The 12,919-nt window shown below is 37.6% G+C and overlaps 2 protein-coding genes across 2 annotated transcripts in view; one reads left to right on the top strand and one right to left on the bottom strand.

Moving 5' to 3' along the window:
- Positions 1-12,919, bottom strand: part of LOC125234666 (sodium/potassium/calcium exchanger Nckx30C) — a 151,079-nt gene that overhangs the window by 93,826 nt on the left and 44,334 nt on the right. The window lies entirely within an intron of this gene.
- Positions 5,654-7,272, top strand: LOC125234667. Its single transcript, XM_048141007.1, has 2 exons — positions 5,654-5,695; positions 5,864-7,272. The coding sequence occupies exons 1-2, from the start codon at positions 5,686-5,688 to the stop codon at positions 6,670-6,672; spliced, it is 819 nt and encodes a 272-aa protein (XP_047996964.1). The 5' UTR covers positions 5,654-5,685; the 3' UTR covers positions 6,673-7,272.

Below are 12,919 nucleotides of genomic sequence, written 5' to 3'. Positions count from 1 at the left end.
TGCCCCGAGGGAAACACCAATTTTTTCACCACAGCAATACGAGGAAAATACTAACTGTACCTAAATCAAAATCATCAATTTATTAAACATATGCGAGTAGGTATGATATGATTCAAAAACACCATACCTACTTAAAAGGCAAAATCTACCAGCCAGCTTAGGACAAGTTAAAATCTGTATGAAACAACTTTGCAATCTTGCGGATAAAATTCAACTTTTTCATCCGTTTTTTGGAGAATGAAGAGAGATTCTACCAGTTGGTGTGGTGAAAAAAAAATTTTGTATTTTAAAGTTTAAAAAAATGCAAAACACATCCACTTTATAGTATTTGAAATAAAATACAAAATAGTTTTTGATAAAAGTATTTAAAATTTAAAATAGGTATTTTATATTTGTATTTCAAATACATTCATTTCTAATAATTAATATCTCTGATTAGATCGACATCAACTTCTTGTGTTTCCTCGATATCTTGAGTGTTTTGTAATATACCATGACTGAAACAAAAACAAAATAAATTAAATTAGAGAGGTCACCTTTTATGGTAACTTTAATGATGAATAACCATCTTAAATAGGTCATATGATGTAAGTATATAATATTCAAAATAAACATCCATGGTTCCGGGACAAATATACATATACAATCCCTAGAATATCTGCTTAGAAGGTAGGGTCACTATGCGCTAAGCCAAACTGGTCATTAGACCCTTTAGCACAACTTGCCTACTTGCCTAGTCGCGCGCGCGAGTCCATACATCAAACGCGACTTCAAGTATGGACTCGCGCGCGACAGGGCAAGTTGTGCTAGAGGGGCTGTTAAATGTTTATGAATCATCATCATCCTCCTTGCGTTATCCCGGCGTTTGCCATGGCTCAAGGAAGCCTGGGGTCCGCTTTGCCAACTAATCCCAAGATTTGGCGTAGGCACTAGTTTTTACGAAAGCGATTGCCATCTGACCTTCCAACTCGAAGGGTAACTAGGCCTTATTGGGATTAGTCCGGATTCCTCACGATGTTGAATAAAGGACTTAACATACATACATACAATCACGCCTGTATCCCATAAAGGGGTAGGCAGAGCACATGAAACCACTAAAGCTTCAGGGCCACTCTTGGCAAATAAGGGGTTAAAAGAAAACGAAACTGGCATTGCAGTGAAAGGTTGCCAGCCTCTCGCCTACACCACAATTTAACCCATATCCCATAGTCTCCTTCTACGACACCCACGGGAAGAAAGGGGGTGGTGAAATTCTTAACCCGTCACCACGCAGGCACGCTAAAGGGCTTAATTATTACAAAAGTAACACTCACACTTATAACTTTTCTGGACCTATTTCAAACAAGTTGGTTTTATGGCATTTAGTTCAATTACACCTCACTGGCCGAAGTATGGTTCAGTGTCACATTGTTTTTCTTTTTCTGCAGCTCTAGAAAGTATGACAAGAAGGAGCCACATCATATTTAACTACGCAATGGTAGCCTGCAACAATTATTAGAAACTGGATTTGGGAAAATATATATATGATTAACAAGAGACATTTATTATAGTTATTATGTAATGTATCAATTAAGTTATGGAATTAAAACCGAAATAAATTATACATATGAAAGAAAAAGTGACCAAAGCCTCTAGTGCTTGAGGCAATAGATTATAATTTGACTTGTGTTAATTAGAATTAAGTTATGGAAGTTTATACTGCCTTTATACGCTATCATTCTTTCAATTATAAATTTTAAGAATTATCTGTTTGAAATGTCATTCAGTTTTTTTTTCTATATTGGTCAGCTAGTAGCTACATAACTATTAGAAATTATAGTATTCGCATGAGATGACCGGTCTGGCCTAGCGGGTAGTGACCCAGCTCGCTAAGCCATTTACTTGTGTGATGGGCACGGATATTTGTTCCCAAGTCATGGATTTGTTGATATGTATATAAGTATTTGTATATTATATATATCATTGTCTCAGTACCTACAACACAAGCCGTCTTGAGCGTAACATGGGACTCAGTCAATATGTGTAAGAACATCCTATAATATTTATAAATATTTAATTTATGTACCTCATTCCATGCTCTAGGTACTCTATGCCAGAGCCTTGTAGTGCCCGCTGTTGTTGAGTATATATTTAAATTTGTTTGTGTCATGGCATTTCACATCTCTCGTGGCAAGCCTAGGCAACATTCCTTGTTGGCTCCTTGGTATGTTTGCAGCATACCCTGACTGAATTGCTCAGAGGAAATTCGCCGTCGCTAGACGCCGATTGAAACACAGTCTGGCTCTGTCGCGCCAATATTGAAGAGCGATAGAGATAACGATATTATGGTAAACGTTTGTGCTCCCGGGTACGTATCCTCTTAAATATTTCACTATCATTCTCCTGCCCGCTTGTCCGTCTTGCATCAACTGAAAAATATAACAAAAGCAATTAATAATGTAACAAACTACAAGAACCCAAATATTACCATTAATATACTAAGTATTGTTATTTCATTAAACTTACCATTTTTGGTGGAATTCCTTTAGTTTTTACAACACACAACTTACTTTCATCTTTGACTTCTATGTTTTTCGGGTGTATGTGACATTTGTCAATATGTCAAATCAAACTTTGACAGGTGTCACAGCTGTCAATTTGAATAATCCGTGCATTTTATTGTTCCAAAACACATCCCGCAATGAAATAAAGGCAGCTATTGAACGGATTTTTATAAAAGACAACAGTGGTCACTCACACACTTATCATTTATCTATCGACGCGTTCATTTTATTAAACCCCGATTTATAACTTTAGTATGCTTTGAGCTACAATATAATTCCACTTTCGGTAGACGATAGAGATATATTTAATGACAGACCATAATTGCCCTGTGTGCGTAGCGGAATGCACAAACGCTCACCTAACGCTCACGATAATATCTCTTTCTCAGCTAGCTATCTCTATCGCTCTTGCGTGTTGGCGCGACAGAGCCAGACTACATTTCTGCGGCGTTTCGCGTCGCAGAAATGCCATTCGGCTACGCCGGCTGGTGCAAACATCTAACGCCGTGGCTTGCGTAGGCCACGGTCGCGCGATGGTCACGCGACGACGATGCGACGCATACGAAATCAAACCTTATCGATATGGAAGTAGACGATGCGATGAGACGCGACGGCGACGGTCGCACGACCGTCGCCCACGCAAGACACGGCGTAACACTAGAGAGCACACAAGCCGCCGGTGGAGTTATTAGCTCATTGAACATACATCGTTGTGTGCGTGAGTGATGACACGATTCGCTGGTCGTTCTCATCTACATAGACATCGGAATGATGCGCGTGTATTGCGCAATAGCCCAATAAGAGCGTCCATTTGCAAATGTGTGGGTCGAAGAGCTTGCGACAAGCGTGTTCAATACAAAAAAGTGAGTGCGACTGTGCGACAGAGACACACTGTGTTTTGATCGCCACGTATCATCAACGTTTGTCACATCGGCTAGGCTAGCAGTTCAGAGTGCGTAGCCGAATGGCAGCTCACGAATGGCTATCGCTCTTGCGTATTGGCGCGACAGAGCCAGACTACACTTCTGCGGCTTTTCGTTTCGCGTCGGAGAAATTCCATTCGGCTATGGAGCCAGAACAACGAACAACTTTAATAATCACAAGAATGAAAATGCAAATTTCAACTTTGACATTAACGATGTAATAAGATGCCATTTGGAAGTAGCAAGTGATTTTAAATGCTGTAGGTGTATTCGCGTTTTGTTTTAACCTATCCAGAAGTTTCTTTCACATCTTAAAAATGAGTGGAAATAACATTTCATCCCCAGAATCGTTGAAAAGTCCAACATTTTTAAAAATTAAGAAAATGCCCAAGAACTTCAATTTAAAACGTGCTTATGAGTCTTCACTTCCCCTTAATCCTCACAAAGTAGGCGACTTGAGAAAATTGATGCAGTTTTTGGTCAAACCATCGAGCCATCAATTCTACCAATCAATTTTGTATAATACGTGTCAAGAATCGTCGTCTCTGGAGGTAGATAACGATGACAACAGCAGCGGATGTGAAGATTAAAGTAGATCCACTAGTTTAGTAAGATAAATGATAGAATACAAAACATAATTTCTATAGAAACTTGTTTTATTTTCTAACAAAAAGAACATAACTAACAAAATTTTACAAAAACAGCATAACTGACGAACTTATTTTTCATATTCTTTCTAAAAATAATTGTCTTTGAGATGTGTAATCGTGTGTTTCGGAACTAATGGCCACTTACTTAAATAACGTATACAACGTTTATGTCCAATAGCTAATATATAAGAAGACATTTAGTTTTTTTCGTTTCCTGTAAATTCATGTCTAGTGTAGTTATGTTGTTTTTGTAAACATGCCTTCCTTTAAAAACATTGGGGTGAAGTTCTTTTCATCTGCTATTGCAGAGAACATTTACAAAATGCGGTTTCATGAATAAAGTCTAGTTGGCTCGGAGCTCAGTGTCTTTTATTTATTATTGAAAGAGAGAACAGTTTTCGGTGCACTTTTATGATATAATATGTATAAATGTAAAAGAAACGAGCTCCTATGTAGAATTGGGTAACCACTTACAAAGATTTGTTGTAGGCTATTCCCTCTCGTCTCACCGCATACTTTTACCTGTTGAACCACTGGGAATTTCTTCAATAGACTTACTGATAGTAGTGATAGTAAGGGCTAGGCAATAGGTAGGTTAGGTTTGTTAGATACAGTCGACTATGTTATATTGTTAATGATCAGACATGGTCTTTTATAAAGTATTTATTAAATAAAATACAGAGAGCACGGACCGATTACATAGCGAGTCGGCAACCGGCATTCAAAGACAAAGACAAGAGAGCAGTGTTGCTATATGTAATATCTTCCCTTTTTTGAGAAGAAGAATCTACTGTATGAATTTGGTAAGAAACATTTATTTTCCGAAGTATCGACCAAAACGGAACGTATCTGTCAGTGACAGTGTACTAACAAAACGCATATTGAAATACTGTACTAGCACTAGAATTAGTGATTGATACGGGAACGCTTACAGACTACAAAGAGATGTATCCACTTTTTCACCTTATTGCATTGTAATAAGGTGAAAAAGTGGATACATCTCTTTGTAGTCGACTGTACCTATAGATGCCCGAAGGGCAAACAATCTAGAAATAGGAGCCCCGCAGCGGGGCTCCGTCGAAACCAAAAACAGTTGTCGCGTCTGGTTTCGTACAAAAAAGCAAAGTCTAATGCATTTTCACGTTATCCGATCCGATATCGGATGTCGGACCGATATCCCATACATTACAGGTCCATCTTAGATTTTTTTTTATTGAAATCCTTCCGACATCCGATATCGGATCGGATAATGGGAAGAAAACTACGCGGTAAGACTACATGAATAGGTCATTAGTTTTAAAGAAAGACACGGCTGAACAATGAGTGTATTGTATTTTTGGACTGGATTTTTTACAAAAAAATTTGTAGAAAATATAATTATTTACAAACTTTTTAAATACAGACTTTTTCTACTTTGGTCGAAACTTGTGTTATAGCTGTGTTTCCAAGACGACTGTCAATGTCAATTGCAAAATAAGCATTAATTGACAATTTGTAAAACAACTATTATTGTTGTACTCGATTTTGAAATAATTTTCAGTGTTAAATAAATTAAAATTGTCTTTATACATGGCACCAGGTAACAAGCCTTGCTACATTAGAAATAATGACCTTACGATGTACATAAGTGTGATTACTTACATATTTCCCGTATATTTAACCGAAATCATAGAAGACTGTTATGGAGATTTCTCTTTTTGGAGTTGAAGGCCACGTTATTAATATTTACCCTTTATTTATTTCGCAGATTTGCCAGCAAAGGAAATAAATGGTATAAATTTAGAAAATTACTATCCTAGTCAACGGTCCTGTAACTCAGTGTCTTATATTCATAAGAAATTCTTCAGCAACACCAAAGAAGCTGTTCCTGAAGTTCCTGATGTTGGTTCAAATATTGAGAATGGTGATCTTAAAACCAGAGAAAGCGTGAAGAAAATAAAACAAAAGATATTCAAACAAAAATCAAACAAAACCAATAGAGATATTGAAGAAACAAGCGTATGCAATGACGAAGTTTTAGGTCAGACTATAAGATTCGCAAAAAATATAGTCCCTATAGTTATTCCTCCAAACGCCAACGACAGATCTCCTGTTTACTACACTATAAAGACATCAAGAAAATCGCGACTGAAGAATAATAAGTCTGGGGATTATCCTGTCACCCAGGATTCTAAGACGTACAGAAAACAGCAAGAAAAGAAAGTTATCGAAACATTTCGTAAAGAAAATTACAAAAGTCACACGGAGAGTTTCAGTCATGAATCTATTAGCAGATCATCTGTAGAAAATATAGTCATCAGTCAATCTCTAAACAGTACCGTTTCTGAACTATCTGAAAGAAAGGTGAGGAAAACGCGTCGCCATGAAAAAAGAATGAATAGTTCTCATGTTGCCGCATCTGAGTCTTTGGAGGCCTTAGCCACTGAAATATTGCAAACATCCGGTGAAGCTAAGATCAAAATTCATCTAATGGATGACACGGCTAAAGACCTTTTCTATGAATCTGTACGTATACCAGTCATAGAAGCAATAAGAGAATCCGTAGCTGAGAAATAATGCATTCCAAGGACGAAGAATCTAAAACTGTTCATAAACATGTGCAATATCAGAACCAGAAGTTAGATCATATTATAGATAAACTAGTTTGCATTGAAAAAAGATTAGATGATGCTGAAGAGAAAGTTAAAATACGTAAAGCGAGATGTAAAGCATCCGCTCTTGAAGAAATCGGCGAGGATATTGCAGAGGAGAATGAAGATTCTGAGGAAGAAATGGCTGCTGTTTGCAAAGCTGAAGAAAAACGGAAAGGCAGGTGCGCTAGTGGTATAGTTAGACTAAATCCTTTACAGAAAATAGAAGAAGTGAGTCCTTGCAGCGGTGACGGGGAAGTAATGAGTCATAAGGTACCTCCTACAGTTTTATCGCGTCCCGAGAAAATACCCGCTAGATACTGCTGGACAGATTCCGCCAACCAATAAAGTTGGTTGATATTAAAAAAGTTTGTTTTTGTGTGAAATAACAAGTATAGTTGATGTCGACATTCATCTGGGGCACGCTCGGGCTTTCAAGGGTTGTAAACAGTTTGAAGAAGTACTTTTATTTGCAGAATGGTTCTAATTTGCATTGCTCAAGGCTGTTGCGGATAAGTATACTCGTACTTATTAAAAGTTATACTTACATACATAGGAAGTCTTGCCTCTTAAGCTAGCTTTTATTCGATTTTTTTTTTAATATAGGTATTTAGTGATTAGTGATTGCTACCTCGAATTAATTTGATTGACTCAGGAGTCAGGAATCTAATTAAAATTACAAATAATAAATATACATTATTTTGCACATGATTAGAGACGGGAATGAATTAGGAATAGATACCGTGAGTGGGTTGCTAACTTTATTTAAAAAAAAATGTTAATCTTATAAAAATAAGTTTGCGATTATATCAATTCAAAGCTTTCAATTCAAGGCTTTTAACTTTTACCCCCTTACAATATTTTAAATATGTTTGAGTCTCACTGGTAGTGTTAGTGCGTTTTCACATCATCCGATCCGATATCGGATGTCGGACCGATATCCCATATATTTACGCCGCCATATTTGATTTTTTCCTTTGAAATCCTTCCGACTTCCGGTATCGGATCGGATAATGTGAAAACGCACTTATAGTTAAAAAGCATTAAACATTATTAAGCTAGATGAGTTTAGAGAACTAGTCACGACTCCGCCTAGCCTGAGGCGTTTTTTTTTTTTTTCATTTAACCTTTTGAACTTGCCTTTATCATCAAATTGTGGCCTACACGCCAATACTAGTACCTACCTAGACTATACTAGTAAATGACGAATATAAACTTTATCTGTCAGCAGGACAATCCCTCTGACAGCGTCGCCCATAACCATTTAAATGGTGGCGTGGTGGGCATGACGGCACAGGGCCACTTTAGTAGTTCTTGGCGTTCAAAGGGTTATTTTTTTCCTTCAAAACCCCCTAACGTAAACTCAACTCATTCACAAAGCACGCAAGCTTAGCTTAAACCTTGTAGGTAAAACAGATTCTGTAAATAAACCGTCGCCGAAAGATGGTCGCGTGCCGCGGGCGGTCGATACGGCACTAATAACCGGTTTGCTGAATACCGCACATGCGTTCAAGGTTCGAGTTTGCATCCTGCAAAAATCAAGACCTTGAGCAAGGCAGCTAGCATCAAATTCGGAAGGTTGCTTTGTACAAGAGTATGCATGCTCCCGGTATTTCCCGGTTCTCGATTTCCGGGAAATCCTGATAATTTTATGGTGGCGAAAGAACCGGGACTATAATTTAGGAACCGGTGCTCCCGATTTTTTCCAAATATCAGATTTATTCATTTTTAAAATCGCATCGGCATTTGTATGTGTGCGATGGCATTTTTAATATTCGTAAATAATTAGTAAAGTTGAATCTGACAACATAAACATGATATTTATTGCAAATCAAATAGTGCAATTTACAACATTGCTTGCAAACGTGGTACTGTTGTACTTAATTATAATAACGTGAACAAACTACAGTAATGAAAATGAATAACTCACCGTACACTGTCGTACTTAACGTACCAAAATCACTGTATACGATGAGTTAGCACTTGTAAATTGATAGCTAGATTTTACAAGAGCTTGTGGAATACCGGCCGTTGACGACAAAAAAGAGGCTAAACGCGTTTCGAGATTAATTCTTTATCAGCTTCTCACTACAACATTAGTTTACTGCATAATAAGCAATCGATATTACACTTTAAACAACATTAATGAGCAAAAGAAAAAAATATCAATTATTCGCGATACGAGACCGCTAAGATGGCGCTCGAACCGGAAGTCGACATTTCAGATTGCTTAACTTTGACAGATAGGGGCTCTTTTCCCGGTCACACATGCACTTATCAACTTCATTTTACACCCTGACACGGTATACTCTTGGGTCGTCTAGTTCGTTTTTCGTCATGTTCCTAAATTTGTCCGATTCTGCTTTCGTCTGTCATTCTTTATTCGTCACGATCGTCGATGGTCTTTCTCAACTATGGTCAATTTTGTTGTTCATCTTTATCTTAATCCGTCTCGTTCTTCACTCGTCATAATCTTCTTTCGGCATGTTCGCTGTTAAATCTATGTTTTTCGTGTTTTTTCGCAGTCTTAGGTCGGTACCAACTTAGAATATGACCAAATACGAAATGACGAATAACGATTGAGTCGCAATAAGAGAAAGGCCAATAACTCATTGTGGTCAAAGACAATAATGACTGCAGACTAAGTTGACGAATGAAGAATGGCTGACGAAAGCAGAATCGGACAAATTTAGGAACATGACGAAAAACGAACGAGTCGACCCAAGCCAAGAGTATACCCCTGACACGTTACGTTTAAGGTTTATTTTGTACACTCTTAAATGAACTCGAGCGTTTCGGTGGTATCTAATCGAAGATATTGAGGTGGTCGATATGGCACTAAAAACAGACTTGTCAGATTAGGTGCCGCCCATTCAAGGTTCGTTTTTGCACCCTACCAAAAGGTCGGTTAGGCCTCTAAATAAGTTATATAGGTAGACAATTACAAACAAAGCGTTAATTTCCTCGCTATGAACAATAATTCGTGCAACGGACAGACAGTAAGCGTGGGACTTTCGATCGCATAACGAGTTTTTCGGTGCGAAGTCATTTGCACCAAAGAAAACATCGTGAGGAAACCGGACTAATTCCAACAAGGCAAAAATTAAAGTTTTATATTTTACTATTTTTAATTGCTATTTACATTTCACCTATCATAATAGTACATTACAATACAATGCAAGTGCGTAAAAAATAAAGTTCGAAACGAGTGGCGATAGATTAAAACAAGACCGAAGGGATTTTTAAATCGACACAAGTTATGAATTTCCTCGTGTCGATTTAAAACACTCCCTTCCCAAGTTCCCACTGTCTGTCCGTCTGTCTGTGAGTTATGACTACCTTCGCAATTGATTTTAATGTGGTTTTTAATAGATAGAGTGATTCAAGAGGGTGCTAAGTTGAGGCTACTCGCGAGTGCGCCATTTTTTTTCAAAGTTGTTCACCCCACTTTTTTTGTAACATGGGTATTTTTAGGCGATTAATACTCAGAATCGCGTGGTATTTCGATCCTGATAGGAGAAAAAAATGTCCCAAGATTTCCATACATTTTCGAACCTTCCATTCCGTCACCGCCATTAAAAAATGGAAACAGAATGGGAAAAAACCTTGGGACACTTTTTTTCTCGTATTAGAATTGAAAGAGCTCGCGCTTCTGAGTGGAAACCACAAAAAAAATCCAAATCCATCCAAAAAAAGGTGGGGTGGACTTTGAAAAAAATGGCCCGAGTATGTTAATAAATCAAGACCACCTCTTTTATGAAATGCTTTCAATAGCCTATATTTTTTTTATTTTTTTTTTTATTTTTATTTATTGGTAAATAACAACTTAAATCTATCTTTACAGGTTTTGCTAATGCGATAGATAAGCGAACCAAACAATAAAACAGTTATTGCCAGTATATAAAAAAAAACTAAACTAAAATTAACATAGTGGCCTTTGTGAGATCATTCAGGGAGCATGTAAAAATGTCTATCTCGAGAGCAACTTTATTGATAGCGCGAATCGCCCTCGTAAGCGGGGCTTCCATGAGTAGCTTTGTACGAGCTGCGGGTACGGCCAGCAGCGGTGGCCGGCGGCAATATAGAAGACTATTGTTAATTTATTCTGATGTCGTATCTCTATTTGTGCCCCATTGCTGTATAGAATATTAGTTTAGGGGAGGTGCAGCTCCCTGCCATTATAAGTTCTTGCCGAGCACGGGTGAATCAAATCGTCACTACTTTTAAAAAATCTCGTATCTCACGCTGTTCCTCAAAGTTAAAACGCAGTAAGTCTATATGCATTCCATACATACTACAATTTTCTTTTCATTGACAGACGAAGATACAAGTTTTTTTAAAAGTAGTGACGAAATAAAATTCTACAATAGTTCTCTCTATCGCTCTTCTCTTCGCGACTGATCCAGACTGCGTTTCGATAGCGATTCAGAGTCGCATATGATGAAATAATTTATTGAACACCTGACGCTACACATATGGGTAGTCCTGAGAGCTAATCTACAGTCAACTCTAAGACAAGTCATGGACGTAACTGGGGCGTCACTTTCCATGGCAAAAAGTAGACGCACACCAAGATGTTAGCACACCTCGGACACTGGCGATTAAATACATGAAAGAGGCGCGTTCCTAGCACACAGTCTAAGCTCGTGTAGGTGAACGCGTACTATGCTTGTATGAGTGACATATGACAGGTCAACTGTTCGCGTTTTTGACAGATGGTAACTGTGAGGTAACCGAGAGGGGGTGGGCGGCACTTTCAGCGGGGAGCGGGAGTGGCCATACTGTATGATAATACTCTTTATTATACTGTGACGTTAGTCTGAGATTGTTCTATTGATTACGGTTCGTTACAACCAAATTTTATAATACCATATTCCTAAAACGTCGAAATGCCAAAACAAATTAGTCTCAATGACTAAAACTTGAAATGTCTAAAACTCGCTTCTCAAATTACCGTATTCCCAAAATGTCTAAAAGTCAAATTAACTTAAAACCAAAACTTCACTTTCTCAAAATGCCTAAAATGCAGTATCCATGAAATAAAACAGTAAGTATTTTTAAAGTTTTTCATAAATAGCATTAATCAACTAAATGGATACTAAAGTTAATAATAAAACACAGTGAAAGGAATAATTCACACTATAAATAAAATTTTTGAGTATTCTGAGAAAGTGTCATTTTGAATTTTGATTATTATGAAACTAATACATTTCGGATATTGGATGTAATAGGCTAATGTCATTTTGGCATTTTGATGTTCTGAAAATTGGTATTTTTGTGATTTTAGACATTTTACTAACATTGCGACAAATACTAATACTATAAATGGGAAAGTGTGTGTGTCTCTTTGTTTGTCCATCTTTCACGGCAAAACGGAGCGACGAATTGACTTGATTTTTTAGGTGGAGATAGTTGAAGAGATGGAAAGTGACATAGGCTACTTTTTGTCTCTTTCTAACCTCCCACTTCCCTAAAATGGGGGGTGGAAGTTTGTATGGAGCATTCCGCAATTTTCAAATTTAACGCGAGCGAAGCCGCGGGCAAAAGCTAGTGGTATTATAAAATTTGGATGTCGTTTTATTAGGGTTCCGTAGTCAACTAGGAACCCTTATAGTTTCGCCATGTCTGTCTGTCAGTCCGTCCGTCCGTCCGTCCGCGGATAATCTCAGTAACCGTAAGCACTAGAAAGCTGAAATTTGGTACCAATATGTATATCAATCACGCCAACAAAGTGCAAAAATAAAAAATGGAAAAAAATGTTTTATTAGGGTATCCCCCCTACATGTAAAGTGGGGGCTGATTTTTTTTTTCATTCCAAGCCCAACGTGTGATATATTGTTGGATAGGTATTCAAAAACGAATAAGGGTTTACTAATATCGTTTTTTGATAATATCAATATTTTAGGAAATAATCGCTCCTAAAGGAAAAAAAAGTGCGTCCCCCCCCTCTAACTTTTGAACCATATGTTTAAAAAATCTGAAAAAAATCACAAAAGTAGAACTTTATAAAGACTTTCTAGGAAAATTGTTTTGAACTTGATAGGTTCAGTAGTTTTTGAGAAAAATACGGAAAACTACGGAACCCTACACTGAGCGTGGCCCGACACGCTCTTGGCCGGTTTTACTCGTAGTGTTTACCGCTTCGCCATTCCACTTGCGAGTAGCAACGTCTG

The sequence above is a fragment of the Leguminivora glycinivorella genome, chromosome 16, assembly GCF_023078275.1.
Source record: "Leguminivora glycinivorella isolate SPB_JAAS2020 chromosome 16, LegGlyc_1.1, whole genome shotgun sequence".
NCBI classification, from domain to species: domain Eukaryota; kingdom Metazoa; phylum Arthropoda; class Insecta; order Lepidoptera; family Tortricidae; genus Leguminivora; species Leguminivora glycinivorella.
This window is presented reverse-complemented; position numbering and strand designations above follow the sequence as displayed.